The following is an 18844-nucleotide window of genomic DNA, read 5'->3' on the forward strand; positions in this document are numbered from 1 at the left end:
TCCTTGCAAAGTGCTGAAACACCTTAAATTCCCTTTCTTGATATGAAGAGCCATAATTTGAGTAACCAATAAAAATACAAATGAACTAGTTGGGCAGCCCTGCCTAATGCCACGGCCAATATCAAATCTTTGGGATATCCCGTGGGCTAATTTTACAGAGCTAGTACAACCACTATATAAAGTTTGGACTGCTTGCAGAAAATAGTCTCCAAACCCCCAAAAAACGTATTGCTTTGAACATAAACTCATGTTCTACAGTGTCAAAATCTTTATAAAAATCAACAAACATAAGAATACTATCATCAAGGATGAGGTCTTTATAGTCAATCATATCTAAGATCAACCTGATGTTATTATTAATGTGTTGATCATGCATAAAACCAGATTGTTCTTCATCAATTATATGATGCAAGCCTTGTTTCAACCTCTTAGCAAACACAAGGGCAAATCATTTCCCATCATTATTCAACAGGCAAATGAGTCTCCAGTTGTCTATATAAAGAGTATCCTTATTAGGTTAGGGAATCAAAGTAATTACACCTTGCTATTTAAGGAAGCCAAGAATGAAAGGAATCAATTTATCATTGAATGCTTTATAAAACGTGCTTATTAAACCATAATTTCCAGGGGACCTATTGTCCTTAAGGCTTTTAATACAGTCTTTTATCTCAATTTTAGATAACTCATCATCACAAAAATCCCTGAAATCATTATCTTTTGCAATACGTCATGCTCTATCAACTAAGCTACAAAGGAGCACGTCGACGTCACTAGAATGAAGACAAGCAATTTTAACGGATTCTAAAGGGAATCATATAATTCCAAACTTCTATGGCAACACCGTTGTCAATTCAGTTAACAATTATTTTCGAACGTGTGTTGCCAAGAGACATCTAACCGACGTTCTATGGAATGTTTTCTGGGCGAAAACAACAACTGTAGTTTGCTGCTGACAACGAACTTGTTTGATTTTTGAGACCTGAAATAGAACAATCGAGGGGAAAATGCCTGGGTGATTTTCAAGACTGGCGGAGAGAGTGCGTGGACGTCGGCGGCCTACTGCGTCGACAGGTTGTTCAAATTCATTTGTGGCTTGTTCTTCTTGTCTTTTTCTGTTTTGCTGGGTTCGTGATCATCGACAGTTGGACAGCGACAGCGACTTCGAAGAGGGTATGTGGAGTTTAAAACTCTTATTTTACTACATTTAACAATGTCATTACAATTTGCGAAATGTTGTGTATATTTCTATCATTCAGACTTGGCAAAAATGCTTGTGCTAGAGATGTTGCAGCTAGCTAGCTTGCTAGCTAACATTAACTTTAGTAACTGTTGCTAAGCAATTGACTTTTGCTACCTAGCTAGCTAGTATTAGCAATCTGCTACGTTTTATGTCCTAACAATTGTTTATTTTATATTCCAATATTCCTCATTTTAGAAACAATTGTCCTGGATGAAGTCCAGTTGGATGTGCCATTGGTTGATGTGCCAGATGTTCCACAACTGACAGTCCTCCTTGATGTCCAGAATGCTGCTATCATCCTTGGGGATGTGCCAGATGTGCAGACTATCCTTGAGGTACAATTTTCTGAAAGTTTGGGATTTTATGTTTGAAAACTATCCCAGATATTCAAGTTGTGTCTCTTTGACATTAAACAAACATCTTGTCTGCTTTCTGCTTTAGCAGGCCACTGGCAATTGGCAGTTGATTCAGATTAGGTTCAGCCCCCTGTACTGTGGGCCTGTAGTGATCAGGGTAAGACACCCCCTACTGTAACTAACTAATCTTAATCTACATTGTCAGTCATTTGATCTAGATGGAAATGTGTCAAGTGGTTTTGTTGATGTTGTCTTGTTGTTTATCTCAACAGCAGGTGGTAGTGAGGATGCACCACGTGAGTAGTGTCAGAGTCCTAGAGACTCAACTGGCGTGGGCCATCTCCAAGGAGACAGCCAGGCTTAGTCCAGAGGGCATCCCCTACTGTGCCACCAAAGTGCAGTCCATCACTTGGATCCAGGTAAGACGTAAATACTACTGAAATAGTATTAAATTAGACTTTTCTTCACTTATTCCATTTGGCCTTAACATGTATTCTCTCTCTGTCAGCGTGTGTCTGGCAGGGTGAGCCACTATGCGTCTCACCTCCGCCACGAGACGTCTGTGGACGTGACGCTTGGCTGCTACCAGGTAAATAAACTATTTCCTATGTATATAGACTAGACATTACTGGGCATTTTTGCATTAGATTCGGTGCGTTTTCTAATATCGTGTGTGTGGTAAACAGGTGTGTTGTGTGTGTTTTGAGCAGAAGTCTAATGTCTCAGGGGTGTATGCCACTGTCCACATGGGGCTGGATGGGCTTCTCTCCTCTTCAGCGTGGTTGGAGGCTGCCTCCTTCTCTACGCCCACCACTCAGCAGTTCACTGACCCAGAGCCTGAGGGCCACAACTGCTATGAGGTCAGACGTTACACACACATACTATTGACTAGGATCATGAAGATCCTTGCATTGACCGATTGTTTGTTATGTCATTGCATTGGTCACTGATTTTGAATGCTTGTTTTGTTGTCGTAGGGCTGGGAGGAGGACCTGCTGCCTGAGGAAAGGGAGGTTCCTCAGCTAAAGTGAGTTCCTCTAAACGTCTGTGTAGTCTGGGCTTGTCAGATGCTGAAGGATAGTGGTCATAATGCTGTTATCCCCCATTGACTCTAATGGTTGACATGCTCCGTTCCCTCCCTTTCACAGCCGCTACCTTACCACCAAGAGAGTGGAGGACATCGCCCTGAGGCTCGTCTCCCTGTGCCAGGTCTTCACTGTGAGTGGACCCACTTTTCTTTTTCTCTCTGTGACTTCTTGTTGTCTCCTAGAGGAAGATGTCTCACCCTAACTCTTCCCTCTTCCCTAGACCCTGCTTGGTTCCACCCTGAGCAGGAACCATCTGTTTGTGGCGGGAAAGGTCCTCCTGGGCGCACTGGTACAGGCCAACCACATGGAAACTCACTAACTCAGTCTCTTTCAAGAGAAAGAGAGCATCCCTGAGGGGAAATGTGTTCTGTTCACTAAGATGCTCTTTTCTTTGTCATAGGACGAGGCCAAGTTCATCGGTACCTATAACGACTTTGTGGACTACCTGAGTGACCCCTCCAAACGGAATGACATTGAGACTGGCTGGCTGAGGCAAAGGTGAGTTCATTAACTCTTTCAAGTCTCACTGAGTTCTTCCACATGCATGTCTTTTATACATCACAGTAGCTGATCTATATAAAATCATTCCTATTTTCTCCAAACGTGTTTTCTTGTCCTGGATCCATCGTGTGAACATGATCGATGTCCTCTTTGAGCTGGTGCTGTTTGGGATGATGACAGCTCAGTAGTCCCTGATGGTGGTAAGTAGCATCTCACTGGTACATGTTTGGATATCTCTCTAATATCAGTTTCACTTAAATTCCTCTTCTCTTCTATTCTCTCCTCCTTTGTTTCCTTTAGCACCCTGGTGGGTTTGTGGAGCGTCTGTAAGCTCTCCTGTACTCCTTCCTGCCCACTGCTGCCAACATGGAGCCAGAGGCCGACAGATACCTGCTGCTGCTCAATGTAAGAGTCAAGAGGTTACTTCCTGTTTACTTCCATATTCTTAGTGTACTTCCTTTTTACTTCCTTATTCATGGTTAACCAGGTTTCAATGCCATTTTAGGGGGAGTATTTCAAATTGTCTCTCTCTTCTTGATAAGCTAGTAACTCAGAGCCATTTGCTATGTGTTGTGTGGTGTTCTCTTCAGGGCGGGCTGATGGCTCTGCTGGATGACATGTTTGGCCAGCAGCTGGCCTGGTACTTTAACCCGGAGTCTTTGGTCACTGAGCTCTCCAGCCTCCTGGAGTACCACTTGGAGAACCTCATGGCCAGCATGTAGTCCTACTGCAGGGACCATACTCCTTTCTCCTTCTCTCTCTCTTTTGAGGGAATTGAGGACTTGAAGTGCTTTGTTGAACCCTAATTAGTTAATACCCATTCATTTAATGTATTCTCTTGTTCTCTCTCCCCACAGGATTCTTGTGACACTTTGCCACCCAACAGGGATCTAGACACCAATGCACTACATTACTTTGCACTGAATTTGACATTTTTAAATAAAATAAGTTGTAGTTCAAAAACATTTTTGTTTACGTCTTTTCATAGATTTGATTTTATGACCATTTCCTCTTCCTAGAGGTATAATGCTAATATTAGATTACATGAACAATGATGCTTTATTATCTGCATATGGAAATAAAAAACAACGTTTAGTTGATTTACAGATACTGCAGGCCCACACTTTGTATGGTTTTGTACTGTGGTTTGTGATACTCTACTATTTAAAAACATGTAGGACTACATACACTGATTGTACAAAACATTAGGAACATCTTAATATTCAGTTGCACACGCTTTTTCCCTCAGAACAGTCTCACTTTGTCGTGGCATGGACACTACAAGCTGCCCTAAGCATTCCACAAGGATGCTAGCCCATGTTGTGTCAAGTTGGCTAGACGTCCTTTGGGTGGTGGACCATTCTTGATACACATGGGAAACTGTTGAGCATGAAAAAAACAGCCGTGTTGCAGTTCTTGACACACTTAACCCGGTGTGCCTGGCACCTACTACCATACAGGTTTCAAAGGCAGTTAAATATTTTGTCTTTCCGAATCACCCTCTGAATGACACACACAATCCATGTCTCAATTCTCTCAAGGTTTTGAACTCTTTCTTTAACTCCCCTTCATCTACACTGATTGAAGTGGATTAAAAACAAGTGACATCAATAAAGGGTCATAGCTTTCACTTGGTCAGTCTGTCATAGAAAGAGCAGGTGTCCTCAATGTTTTGTATTATCAGTGTGTGTAGTAACCTGGTACAGTATAAAGTATACCACTAGAGGGGATAATTGCTTCAGTCTTGAATGTTACTTCTCACTATCCCTACTCTACATTAACAGTCTGCCATTGTAGACTCTGGTAACTTGGGTTTCTTCGTTTTCTTTTATTTGCCATTAATGTCTGAACCATTTACCATCTTTCCCATGGAACCAGTAATGTTAGCATTCATGTGAGAGAGGGTGTAGTAGTGTATACTGACCACTAGTTGGATCATAGTGTGGGTGGTGGAGTTCATGCAAGAACACAGAGGGTAGAGGCATTCTCCATCACAGTAGAAGGCAGAGTAACCCGTAGGAGCCAATACACAGTCCTAATGGAGAGAAATACCATAGAAATCAAATCAAAATACCTCCGTTTGTTTGTCACGTTATGTTGAGAAATCAACTGGAAATAGCGGTCACGACAACGGCGGAAAAAGAAATCCAAATGATATCCATAATATCGACAGAAACATGGCAAACGTTTTTTATAATCAATCCTCAAGGTTTTTTCAAATATCTATTCGACCTTTGAGCTTCGGATGTTTTCACTCACGAGACTCCCAGTTAGACAGCAAATGTTTCTTTTGTTCCATAAAGATTATTTTTATACCCAAAATACCTCCGTTTGTTGGTCACGCTATGTTCAGAAATCCACCGGAAATAGCGGTCACATATCCATAATATCCACAGAAACATGGCAAACGTTTTTTTATAATCAATCCTCAAGGTGTTTTTCAAATATCTATTCGATAATATATCAACCAGGACAATTGGCTTTTCAGTAGGACCGAGAGGAAAAATTGCTATCTCTGTCTTTTACGCAAGAATCACATCTGAGAGCCCTCAGCTGGCCACTTACGCAATGTGGTCCTTTACGCTCATTCTTCAACATAAAGGCGTGAAACTATGTCTAAAGGCTGTAGACACCTTAGGGAATACGTAGAAAAAGGAATCTGGTTGATATCCCTTTCAATGGCCAATAGGGATGCATAGGAACACAACGGTTTCAAAATATGCGTCACTTCCTGATTGGATTTTTCTTAGGCTTTCGCCTGCAATATCAGTTCTGTTATACTCACAGACAATATTTTTACAGTTTTGGAAACTTTAGAGTTTTTTCTGTCAATTATATGCATATATTTACCATCTGGTCCTGAGAAATAGGCCGTTTATTTCAGGAACGTTATTTTTCCAAAAATAAAAATAGTGCCCCCTAGAGCTTCATGAGGTTTAAGAGAGATAGAATCTCACCTTCCGGCATTGTTCACTGAATCTCACATATAATTCATCTCTCTTACAAGCCTGACGCCCACTTGTGACATGCCTGTGATCTGAAAGGGGACAAAAAATATGTTATGAACCAGGAAAGAATAATGTACACTTTGGATGCATTGGATTTGAAATGAAATGTAATGCAATTTAAGTAATTTTGTAATTGGGATGAACTATCCCTTTAAACCGTGTATAAAACAAGTTTAACTGCAAGACGAAAAACCAGTGTTGTCCCCTGACCTTGTATGTATACTGGGCAAGGGCAGATTGTATTTGGGCTTCTTCTTATGGGGGTTGGGTTTCAGGGTGCCTGGGGGGCAACATGAAGCCTGGCTGGCCCTAAAGAAGTTGGTTAGATGAGCACTTGAAGGCTTATATCTATATTTTGGAATGCTAGATGTTGATTTCGGGAGGCTTCTTTCATGGAAAAGGGACCAGACCACTTTTTTTGTTAGTTAACCTAAACGAATCACGACCCTCTATAGAATAACAGCAGTGACAACAGTTTACTGCTATTTAAGTAGTAATTTGACTGTCAAATCCATGTATTGGTGTGTGGCCATTGACTTTTATGGAGAGACCGCCCCAAATTTTCTGTGCCATTTCCTGGGCATTTCCTTAACTCCGCGTTCTAAGTTCTGCGCATCCCAGCGCTTGGAAAAATCAATGGTACAAAACCTAAGATATTGATATTGTAAGAGGTGTGTAACGGGCTGCAGGGAAGTCAGGCGCAGGAGAGCAGAACTGGGTAATAACCAGAGCAGTTTAATGAGGAAAAGACAAACGGCACCCAGAACAACAAAATATGGGTTGAAATAACCCGTCGTAAACCAGTCTGAAGTGCACATACACTTTACAACCAACAATTCCGGTTGACCTTTAGCTCGAAAAGCTCGGGGGGAACAGAGGGTTATATACACGTCAAGTAATGAGGGAATGTAAACCAGGTGTGTGGGAAAACAAGACAAAACAAATGGAAAATGAAAGGTGGATCAGCGATGGCTAGAAGACCGGTGACGTCGACCTCCGAACGCAGCCCGAACAAGGAGAGGAACCGACTTCGGCGGAAGTCGTGACAGATCTGTTTAAAACAATCAATCTTGTCATCGTGATGTCTATAAACTTTTAGACTAACATCACCAATCTGAGGTTAACATTTTGTGTAAATCCACTAAGTTTTATAGGGTGAAAATCTAAGCTTGTGTAAGGTAATAACACAAACTGTCAAAAATGTGCGCAATATACAATTTACTATGGCAAAAAAAATTCAACACGTCATTTTAAGATGATTGTATTTGTTGCCAACTTACCAAAAGTAAATGTTGCCTACTTACCAAAATGACATATATTTCAAGGGACATAACACTGAGACCCCTGGACATGGGTGGGGGAATATTTGTGTGATGACCTAAAATAGGGGCAGAAGCTCACCAGCACCAGCAGTCTCTCCAACCATGTCTGAACGTCAGAGTCATTTAACCACTTAGAGAATTGAACAAATGCCTGGCACTCTAGACTAGAGCATCCATAGTCTGTGCAGCAACCTGAACATTTCGCATGCCTACCTTTAGGTTTCTCTCAGTGCAGTCCATTGTACTGGCCTGTGTGATGTGTAGTAGTTTTTTGCATCTTATTACTTTGCTTGTTTGTCATCTGAAAATTCAGTCTCAGCCAATGATTGTTAATATCCTCCATTCCTTACCTGACCCTTACAGATGCAAATGCCTGACCTGAAGACATTCAAACAGCACTTTGAGAGCAAGCATACCAAGTCAAGTCCCCAATGCCACCAGAGCTGGTTGATCACACACACAACGGTCCTACAGCTGGGGTAAGATACAGTATACAGTGGCAAGAAAATTATGTGAACCCTTTGGAAATACCTGGATTTCTGCATAAATTGGTCAAAGAATGTGATCTAAACTTCATCTAGGTCACAACAATAGACAAACAAAGTCTGCTTAAACTAATAACACACGAATATACGTTTTCATATCATTATTGAAAACACAGTGTAAACATTCACAGTGCAGGGTGGAAAAAGTATGTGAACCCTTGGATTTAATAACTGGTTGACCCTCCTTTGGCAGCAATAACCTTAACCAAACATTTTCTGTAGTTGTGGATCAGATCTGCATAAATGTCAGGAGGAATTTTGGATCATTCCTCTTTGCAAAACTGTTTCAGTTCAGCAATATTCTTGGGATGTCTGCTGTGAAATGCTCTCGAGGTCATGCCACAGCATCTCAATCGGGTTGAGGTCAGGACTCTGACTGGGCCAATCCAGAAGGCGTTTTTTCTTCTGTTGAAGCCATTCTGTTGTTGATTTACTATTGTATTTTAGGTCGTTTTCCTGTTGCATCACCCAACTTCTGTTGAGCTTCAAATGGCGGACAGATAGCCTAACATTCCCCTGCAAAATGTCTTGATAAACTTGGGAATTTATTTTTCCCTCAATGATAGCAAGCTGTCCTGGCCCTGAAGCAGCAAAACAGCACCAAACCACGATGCTCCCTCTACCATACATTACAGTTGGGATGAAGTTTTGATGTTGCTGTGCCTTATTTTTCAACCCAACTGTAGTTTCATCTGTCCACAGAATATTTTTCCAGTAGCGCTGTGGAACATCCAGGTGCACTTCAGCAAACTTCAGACATGCAGCAAAGTTTTTTTGGACAGCTGTGGCTTCTTCCATGGTGTCCTCCCATGAACAACATTGTTGTTTAGTGTTTTACATATCGTAGACTCGTCAACAGAGATGTCAGCAGCAAACTCTTGCACTACTGTATGCTTCAGTTATATGTTGTATGGTTCAACATGGAAATGTTGTCACTCACTCATCTTGTTTCCAAGCGTAGCAGTCAGATGTCTTTGTCTTGTCTCATCCCATGTGGGGCGGCAGGGTAGCCTAGTGGTTAGAGCGTTGGACTAGTAACCGGAAAGTTGTGAGTTCAAACCCCCAAGCCAACAAGGTACAAATGTGTCGTTCTGCCCCTGAACAGGCAGTTAACCCACTGTTCCCAGGCCGTCATTGAAAATAAGAATTTGTTCTTAACTGACTTGCCTGGTTAAATAAAGATAAAATAATATAAATGTATATATATATTTTCTTCGCGTTCTTTTTAATATTTTTCCAAAACCTCAACTTCAAAATACTCTCCTGCAACCCACCTCACCTAACGTGGTGTGGATCAGTTTTTTCCCCCTAAGTATTTCTATTTACCTCTGAACTGGAATACCTCAACTGAAGCTAGCTAGCTACCAGCTATCATTCAGCTAACCACTGCTAGCGGTCATTGGGTAACCTTTAGCTCAGAAAGTTCTCGCCAGTTCGTACAACGCGCTTCAAACCAGAGCATACTGGACCTATTTTTCTCTCCATATCCCTGAATTCCTACCACAAACTCTGAACCTTTTCATCTGGATCATCACAGCTAGCTAACCTCAACCCAGGTTAACTACTCCTGGCTAATGTTTACGTCCCGGAGCTAGCACCAACTAGCCTGGGGCTAGCCCATGCTAGACCCATCTCCCGACTCACTCACACTGGGCTACAATATCCTGACCCCTTCTACTGCCAGTACGGGGCACGGAACCCCGCCAATCCTCTACGACTGGAATACCGTCATAATCTGCCTGAGGATTCCAACAGGCCCCTCAGGCGCGACGCCCGCTGAAGGCCAATTCTGCTAACCTGCTAGGGCCGCTAGATACCGAGAGCTACTTGGAACCCTACTAACTCCACGACTATCAACGTTACCGCACGAAGAGGCAAAAACAGACTTCACTGTAGAGCCTCTAGCCCTGCTCAATATGCCTTAACCAACCATGTTGTCCCACCTCCTACATATGTGATGACATCACCTGGTTTAAACGTCTCTAGAGACTATATCTCTCTCATCATTACTCAATGCCTAGGTTTACCTCCAATGTACTCACATCCTACCTTACCTTTGTCTGTACACTATGCCTTGAATCTATACTATCGTGCCCAGAAACCTGCTCCTTTTACTCTCTGTTCCGAACGTGCTAGACGGCAAGTTCTTATAGCATTTAGCCGTACCCTTATCCTACTTCTCCTCTGTTCCTCTGGTTATATAGAGGTTAATCCAGGTCCTGCAGTGCCTAGCTCCACTCCCACTCCCCAGGTGCTCTCATTTGTTGACTTCTGTAGCCGTAAAAGCCTTGGTTTCATGCATGTTAACATTAGAAGTATACTCCCTAAGTTTGTCTTACTCACTGCTTTAGCACACTCTGCTAACCCGGATGTCTTAGCCGTGTCTGAATCCTGGCCTAGGAAAACCACCAAAAACCCTGAAATCTCCATTGCTAACTATAACATTTTCCGCCAAGATAGATCTGCCAAAGGGGGCGGTGTTGCAATCTACTGCAAAGATAGTAATACAGAACTCTGCAGGCTATCTAAGTCTGTCCCCAAACAATTCAAACATCTACTTCTAAAAATTCACCTTTCCAGAAACAAGTCTCTCACTGTTGCCACTTGCTATAGACCTCCCTCTGCCACCAGCTGTGCCCTCGATACCATATGTGCATTGATTGCCCCCCATCTATCTTCTGAGCTCGTGCTACTAGGTGACCTAAACTGGGACATGCTTAACACCCCTGCCATCCTACAATCCAAGCTTTATGCCCTCAATCTCACAAAATTATCAATGAACCTATCAGTTACAACTCCAAATCCGTAAACACGGGCACCCTCATAGATGTCATCCAAACTAACTTGCCCTCCAAATACACCTCTGCTGTTTTCAATCAAGATCTCAGTGATCATTGCCTCATTGCCTGCATCCGTTATGGGTCTGCGACCAAACAACCACCCCTCATCACTGTCAAACACTCCCTAAAACACTTCTGCAAGCAGGCCTTTCTTATCGACCTGGCCGGGGTATCCTGGAATGACATTGACTTCATCCCGTCAGTAGATGATGCCTGGCTATTCTTTAAAAGTGCCTTCCTCGCCATCTCAAATAAGCATGCCCCATTCAAAAAATGTAGAACAAGGAATAGATATAGTCCTTGGTTCACTCCAGACCTGTCTGCCCTTGACCAGCACAAAAACACCCTGTGGCGTTCTGCATTAGCATCGAACAGTGATATGCAACTTTTCAGGGAAGTTAGGAACCAATATGCACAGGCAGTTAGGAAAGCTAAGGCTAGCTTTTTCAAACAGAAATTTGCATCCTGTAGTACTACCTCAAAAAAGTTCTGGGACACTGTAAAGTCCATGGAGAATAAGAGCACCTCCTCCCAGCTTCCCACTGCTCTGAGGCTAGGAAACACTGTCACCACTGAAAAATCCATTATAATTGAGAATTTCAATAAGCATTTCTCTACGGCTGGCCATGCTTTCCACCTGGCTACCCCTACCCCAGTCAACTGCCTGGCACCCTCCACAGCAACCCACCAAATCCCCCACCATTTCTCCTTTACCAAATCCAGATAGCTGATGTTCTGAAAGAGCTGCAAAATCTGGCTACCCCTACCCCAGTCAACTGCCTGGCACCCTCCACAGCAACCCACCAAATCCCCCACCATTTCTCCTTTACCCAAATCCAGATAGCTGATGTTCTGAAAGAGCTGCAAAATCTGGACCCCTACAAATCAGCCTGGCTAGACAATCTGGACCCTCTCTTTCTAAAATGATCTGCCGAAATTGTTGCAACCCCTATTACTAGCCTGTTCAACCTCTCTTTCATATAGTCTGAGATTCCCAAAGATTGGAAAACTGCCGCGATCATCCCCTCCTCAAAGAGGAAGACACTCTAGACCCAAACTGCTAGAGACTTATATCTATCCTACCCTGTCTTTCTAAGGTCTTCGAAAGCCAAGTTAACAAACAGATTACCGACCATTTGGAATCACACCGTACCTTCTCCGCTATGCAATCTGGTTTCAGAGCTGGTCATGGGTGCACCTCAGCCACGCTCAAGGTCCTAAATGTCATCATAACTGCCATCGATAAGAGACATTACTGTGCAGCCGTATTCATCGACCTGGCCAAGGCTTTCGACTCTGTCAATCACCACATTCTTATTGGCAGACTCGGCGGCCTTGGTTTCTCAAATTATTGCCTCGCCTGGTTTACCAACTACTTCTCTGATAGAGTTCAGTGTGTCAAATCGGAGGGCCTGTTATCCGGACCTCTGGCAGTCAATATGGGGGTGCCACAGGGTTCAATCCTCAGGCCGACTCTCTTCTCTGTATACATCAATGATGTCGCTCTTGCTGCTGGTGATTCTCTGATACACTACCGTGACGACACCATTGGTTGTAATACTTCTGGCCCCTCTTTGGACACCATGTTAACTAACCTCCAGACGAGCTTCTATGCCATACCATACAACTCTCCTTCCGTGGCCTCCAACTGCCCCTTAAATGCAAGTAAAACGAAATGCATGCTATTCAACCGATCACTGCCCGCACCTGCTCGCCCATCCAGCATCACTACTCTGGATGGCTCTGACTTAGAATACGTGGACAACTACAAATACCTACGTGTCTGTTTAGACTGTAAACACTCCTTTCAGACTCACATTAAGCATCTACAATCCAAAATTAAATCTAGAATTGGCTTCCTATATTGCAACAAAGCATCCTTCACTCATGCTGCCAAACATACCCTCGTAAAACTGACCATCCTACCGATACTTGACTTCGGTCATCTATAAAATTGCCTCCAACACTCAACTAAACAAACTGGATGCAGTCTATCACAGTGCCATCCATTTTGTCACCAAAGCCCCATACCCTACCCACCATTGCGACCTGTACGCTCTCGTTGGTTGGCCCTCACTTCATACTCGTCGCCAAAACCACTGGATACAGGTTATCTACAAGTTTCTGCTCGGTAAAGTCCCACCTTATCTCAGCATACTGGTCACCATAGCAGCACCCACTCGTAGCACGCGTTCCAGCAGGTATATCTCACTGGTCATCCCCAAAGCCAATTCCTCCTTTGGTCGTCTTTCCTTCCAGTTCTCTGCTGCCAATGACTGGAACGCACTGAAAAAAATCTCTGAAGCTGGAGACTCATATCTCCCTCACTAGCTTTAAGCACCAGCTGTCAGATTAGCTCACAGATCACTGCACATGTACATAGCCCATCTGTAAAAGCCCATCTATCTACCTACCTCATCCCCATACTGTATTCATTTATTTATCTTGCTCATTTGCACCCCAGTATCTCTACTTGCACATTCATCTTCTGCACATCAACCATTCCAGTGTTTTAATTGCTATATTGTAATTACTTCACCACCATGGCCTATTTATTGCCTTAACTCCCTTATCTTACCTCATTTGTACTCACTGTACATAGACTTTTTGGTTTCTTTTGTTCTACTGTATTATTGACTATGTTTTGTTTATTCCATGTGTAACTCTGTGTTGTTGTATGTGTCGAATTGCTATGCTTTATCTTGGCCAGGTCGCATTTACAAATGAGAACTTGTTCTCAACTAGCCTACCTGGTTAAATAAAGGTGAAATAAAGAAGAAAACAAGTTTTCCTTCGTTTACTCACTCCAGACAGCAGATGGCGATATGTGTCTTTCAGGCGATGTTTCTAGTGTGACGTATAATCTAGTGGACGGAACGCTTCTTCAACAACTGCCACCTCGGTAGCTCGCTAACAACAAAGTCGGAACATTCAAGTTCTTTAGACAATTTCGTGGTTTATTTGCCACTATGATTTAAACATACATATGTGGAAACAACTAGCTACCCCGTTTAATTTAATATTTACGATAAGTCAACTAGCTGGTTGGTTAAGTTAGCACTAGTCTAGTCGCTAATGCTAACTAGCGATTATCCCCGACCATGAGTTCACTAAGCTACTCTCCTCCTGATAAAGAAGAGGTCTGCTGGACGGTGAAAGAAGCTCTCGTGAAAGAGGAGGAGGATGTAACGATACAAAAACAAGTACAGGGTGACACTGTTACCGTGAAAGAAGAGGAAGACGCTTTCAGAGTGAAAGAGGAGGAGGATGTTACTGTGAAAGAAAAGGAGGAAGATGTCGTTTTTGGAGTGGAGGATGAAGTGAAAGAAGATGAAGACGTTTGTGGAATTAAGAGGGGGAGATTACTGTCACATTAGAGGAGGACGAAGAAGAGAAGCCTGGAGAACTAATTAAACCAGTAAATACAGTGAGTACTATCTTATAAAACAGGGACACAAATTCTGCAATTGTTGAACTAATGCGTCATTTTTAAAAGGGCATTCTACACTTGAATATGTTTTTGTACAGTCAGAATTGTTCATGACGTCCTCCAGTGATTGAAAAAAAACTTTTCCTGTTGAAAAGTGTTCTATAAATACAGTAAAGTATAAACACACTAAAGGGAAACATAAATGTTTTAAGCAAAATAGTATTTTTTTTAGACAACTGCAAACTTGAAGGAGTGAGTGATGTCATATTAAGGCATTCAAGGAGTTGGCTTGATGGGAAGTCGTGATGTCATCCAATAGGTGACTGATCTTCATGTGAATATTCATTATTCTTTTTAAAATCCTTCCTGTTCTGTCAAATTGGTTGTTGATCATTGCTAGAAAACCATTTTCAAGTCTTCCCATAGACTTTCAAGACAATTTAAGTCCAAACTGTAACTAGACCACTCAGGAACATTCAATGTCATCTTGGTAAGCTCCTCCAGTGTAGATTTGGCCTTGTGGTTTAGGTTATTGTCCTGTTAGGACAGTTTTTTTTTATTCAGGTCTCTGAAATGCACTCTAGCTACGTAACATTTAGTTTCCTTATATTACGCTGGGAGAACAGTTTTCATAGGCACAGAAATTCTAAATCATTTCAGAGTATGCAAAATCCAATGGTTCTAACCGAGAATCACCTTAACTTTATTGAGAACACCCAAATGGATACTGTCATTAACACGGTTCTTCAATAATTGCACATAATTCTTAATACTGTAGCAGTTTTGTTAGTCACATGTTCAACTATCATCAGCTGATCCAGGAAATCATTTTCTGAATGACAACCACATGACAAACATCACGACATGCAACAACAACCAACCAAAGTGCTTCTTCATTCATTACTCTGGTAAAGACAATTATGCCTTGCTCCACATTGGATCCAACATCCCTATCAAATGTATGTTTATAGTGTGTTATTGTCTGCTTGATTTACTATAGCGTCTCGTTAGTTTGTTTGGAGACAGAGATACTTACCTCAATGTGTAGAGAACTGTTCCTTGATGGATAGGCTATTGTACAACACACAGAGCTATTTTCCTATATTTGTCGTTAGGTGAAGTTATGGGTCCTACAGTAGGTCTATGTTATTGTTATGGGTCCTAGAGTACACTATGTGTCTCATGCAACAACAACCAAAGCGCTTATTCATTCATTACACAGGTCTATGTTATTGTTAGGTGAAGTTATGGGGCAATTTGGCAAACAGTTTACAAACCCTCATTGTCAGGCTGATGGAAAAGCTAGCCAAAGAGCATTTTACTTGTTGAAGTGTTTTTTAAGACAAAGAGGTTGATTTGTGATGATGACATAAACATTATATTAAACAGGACATTCAAATGGGCCTTACAATTATAATCCAAAGTAGTGTGAAATGCACTCATAAGCAACCTGGAAATGGAGGTTACTTCCCTGAGTTTACCCCCATTCACATTCAGAATACATTGTAAAAAACTAAAATCTTTGCTCACCATTTTTGCTCCAGGCAGATATAGTACATCCATAACTATCAGTTTCCTCATTAGCAGGGAGGAGTTTCTGCAATCAAATTGCATGTGCATCGCCCTCGTGCCTCAATTTGAGCAAACACAGAAAGGGGCCTATATTGGAGACCAAAAGTCGTCTGGCACACTGTTTAGTTAGTTTCAACAACATGGATATCTTATTTCTAGCCTACAATCATCAATGTTACTACTAATGTGAAAACAAGACAAAATATGACTATTCTTGCTCATTTTAAGACAATTGTTAAATCATTTTAACATTCATTACAGCCTTCAATTGTTTTACAACATCATGGCTACACTGTTGGCATCACCTTTTACAGTGGATTTCCACTGTTGTGGGCCTTTAATCATCTGTCTGACTTTGTTGTTCACACAGGAGAGATACTTAACTATTGTGGATCCTCCTGGGAGCTTCAACAACCTTGTGATGCTGAAGAGGCAGAGAAGAGTCTCTCCAGATCAGAACACCTCAATAAACCCCTGCAGAGATCCACAGGGAAGATAACTCACTGCTGCTCTGACTGTGGGAAGAGATTCACCTCCTCATCAGGCATTAATATTAATCAATGAGCCCACACAAGAGAGAATGTGGGAAGAGTTTTGGTCAATCTGGAGAGCTGACAGTGCATCAGAGAACACAGACAGGAGAGACACCTTATAACTGTGATCAGTGTGACAAGAGATACTTTGATAGAAGATCTCTGATCAAACATCTGAAAATACATACATGAAGGAGTTATTTTGTGAAATAAATGTAAAAATGTCACAATGTAGAATGTTTTTACATTGTAGTAGGAGTATTTTAAGGAATTTCAGAATGTAGAACCCTAAACGTTGGCCCCATTCAATTGATATCAGTGTGATATGGATATTAGCCTTGGGAAAAATCCAGGCTATGAATTGAAAGAGTACTATTTGTGTGATTTAACAAAAAGTGACTAACACAAAAAGAGCTGTTACACTTACCATGTTGGTGACCCACTTGAATCAAAATGCAACACTTCAAAATGTAGCTCGCTGTTTTCTACAAATTGTCCTCTAACCAGGGATGTACACATTATTCCCAGATTCCGTGTGGCTTTTGAGCTGTTAGTTTTAACAGGACGTGCAACCTCATCTTCCTCCTCTCGGCACAATTGATTTCAAGATGATATCGATGAATGACGACAAATAAGTGTGGTGTTCCTTTGTTTAGCGACTCCTAAATTTAAATGCATCACTCCAAAATGTAGCTATCTATCTTCCTCTAACGATCTAGTGAACCCTGAAAAGAGAGGGGAGCTCCACAGTGAGACGGAAAGTTACTACGGATATTGCAGGAGTTTCCTCTTGAAATCAGACATGCCCGTGGTAAGGACAACTTGGTTGCTGTTTGTCTCAAGGGTGCGCAGTCAAAAAGTTTTGTGTTTTGAATTTAGCCAGTGCGTTGCCATTTATTTTGAATGCACGTTTTTCCGTATTGGAGATGAGTTTTGTTTGGGCTCGTTCCAAGGGGACGAGAGTTCTAGAAGCTAGTGAGTTTAACACTTTTTCTTTTTCATTGTTCACAGCCAGTAGACGCCATGTTTATATTGATGAAGGTGAAGCATTGTAGTTGATTATAATGTGACATGTAAGTTGTTTTCTTTTGGTGGTAAGCATTCTCTTAAGACGGAAGGTGTTTTGGTTTTTCCATTTATGTTTTGAGGTTGGACTTCAGCACGTATAGCTCTTAGCACGTAGGGCGCACCGATTGGTGTCTCCTCATTAGTCAGTATGTGTTACATCTGTTGGCTTGTCCATCTGGTTAGTGGGAAGGTGTTTCACCTGAGCTTGTCCAGGTTCTATTTAAGAGTGTCTGGCCCAGTGCTCCAGTTGCCTTGATAGATGAGGAGAATCAACACCTTTAGTTTCTCCACCTTTTTAGTTTGCTTACTGTCTCTCTAAGTTTGTTGTGGGTTTTTCTTTTGTTTGCCTCTTCTTGGGCAGATTTAGTCGGTGCTCATGGTGGGTGTCTTTTATGTTCCAGTTGTTGTTACTAGTCAACTTTCAGTGGACGCTGAAACTTTTATTGCATCAAATGGTTGTTTTATGCAGCAGAATAGAGGGTTCTTATAACTGTTGTGTCTGTGTGTTCTACTGAGGATGGGCATTTCTCTTAGTGTTGGGGACCCATAAACTCAAAATGTAGCTGTCTTCTGCAGGTTGTCCTCTAACCAGTGAGCTAAAAGATATCTCCCATTTCTATGTTTTTGTTGTTGTGTTAGTTTCAACAGCATGTACAATCTGATTTCCCCCCTAATCGATATCAGTGATTTAATTTCAATGTACTTGCAGCCTATACACATGGATGCAGTATAATAAATTGGTCTATAATCAATTGATAAGAGAATTATATTATCCAGGTCCATAACCCAATTTAATTATATTACTCTGTCTGCAAACCAGAATTGTAAGATCCTGGTCGAATGAAACAGACGGAGGCCCAGCTAAGGTCAAGAATACAAAACAATTCATTTTACACTGACTTCTTACGCCCATACATACACACAAACAGACGCACACACTGTCTGTCTCACTACCCAGCCGACAGAGATCAGTGATTTTATACATTCCATACAATTATGTTTCAGGGCGGAATATTCTAATCATATCAGTTAACAGATCATTCTGAACTAACATCAATTTCATTAACAATCCTACATCACTCCAGTATTTCTTTACAACATTCAAGTGATAATTGTCTTTATTCCACTACTGAAGAAGCATGACTCAAATCACCTCATATTTCAAACATCCAGCCTGACAAAATATACATTTGTTATTATTCCATGCCTCACCACTAAGTGAAGTATTGCCAATACATATTAACAAAGGGGTGTAAATTTGCTTTTGATATTTTATATTTACAATTGTGTATATTCCGTTTTGATATTTACAGTTAATTTCACATTTGGTAATGATAATTA

At 41.6% G+C, this 18844-nt stretch overlaps 1 protein-coding gene and 2 long non-coding RNA genes across 6 annotated transcripts in view; all 3 read left to right on the forward strand.

Moving 5' to 3' along the window:
* Positions 1-766: 766 nt before the first annotated feature.
* Positions 767-1753, forward strand: LOC135541171 (uncharacterized). Its single transcript, XR_010455931.1, has 3 exons — positions 767-1170; positions 1436-1575; positions 1682-1753. It is a non-coding gene; the product is annotated as an uncharacterized LOC135541171 (long non-coding RNA).
* A 126-nt stretch (positions 1754-1879) lies between these two features.
* On the forward strand, positions 1880-4172 carry LOC135541172 (uncharacterized). Of its 3 annotated transcripts, none has more exons than XM_064967284.1 (9): positions 1880-2015; positions 2105-2185; positions 2307-2456; positions 2574-2623; positions 2745-2814; positions 2905-2973; positions 3085-3385; positions 3486-3590; positions 3776-4172. In XM_064967284.1, the coding sequence occupies exons 1-7, from the start codon at positions 1884-1886 to the stop codon at positions 3184-3186; spliced, it is 654 nt and encodes a 217-aa protein (XP_064823356.1). In that variant the 5' UTR covers positions 1880-1883; the 3' UTR covers positions 3187-3385; positions 3486-3590; positions 3776-4172. The 3 variants fall into 3 exon arrangements, with proteins under 3 accessions (XP_064823356.1, XP_064823357.1, XP_064823355.1); XM_064967285.1 differs by having other exon boundaries at positions 4043-4172; XM_064967283.1 differs by having other exon boundaries at positions 3486-4172.
* Positions 4173-13778: 9606 nt separating this feature from the next.
* Positions 13779-18844, forward strand: part of LOC135542376 (uncharacterized) — an 8877-nt gene continuing 3811 nt past the window's right edge. For both annotated transcript variants that reach the window (XR_010456063.1, XR_010456064.1), the window contains exons 1-2: positions 13779-14327; positions 16273-18844. The exon at positions 16273-18844 is cut by the window's right edge. This is a non-coding gene — a long non-coding RNA (uncharacterized LOC135542376). The remainder of the gene's footprint in view (positions 14328-16272) is intronic.

This window comes from Oncorhynchus masou, chromosome 6 (genome assembly GCF_036934945.1).
Source record: "Oncorhynchus masou masou isolate Uvic2021 chromosome 6, UVic_Omas_1.1, whole genome shotgun sequence".
In the NCBI taxonomy this organism is placed as follows: Eukaryota; Metazoa; Chordata; class Actinopteri; order Salmoniformes; family Salmonidae; genus Oncorhynchus; species Oncorhynchus masou.

Excerpts from the sequence above, each read along its gene's own strand:
- LOC135541172 (XM_064967283.1), top strand. The coding sequence starts at position 1,884 with ATGCACCACGTGAGTAGTGTCAGAGTCCTAGAGACTCAACTGGCGTGG. Across the intron at positions 2,186-2,306 it reads TGACGCTTGGCTGCTACCAG|AAGTCTAATGTCTCAGGGGT; the intron begins GTAAATAAACTA and ends TGTTTTGAGCAG. Across the intron at positions 2,624-2,744 it reads AGGGAGGTTCCTCAGCTAAA|CCGCTACCTTACCACCAAGA; the intron begins GTGAGTTCCTCT and ends TCCCTTTCACAG.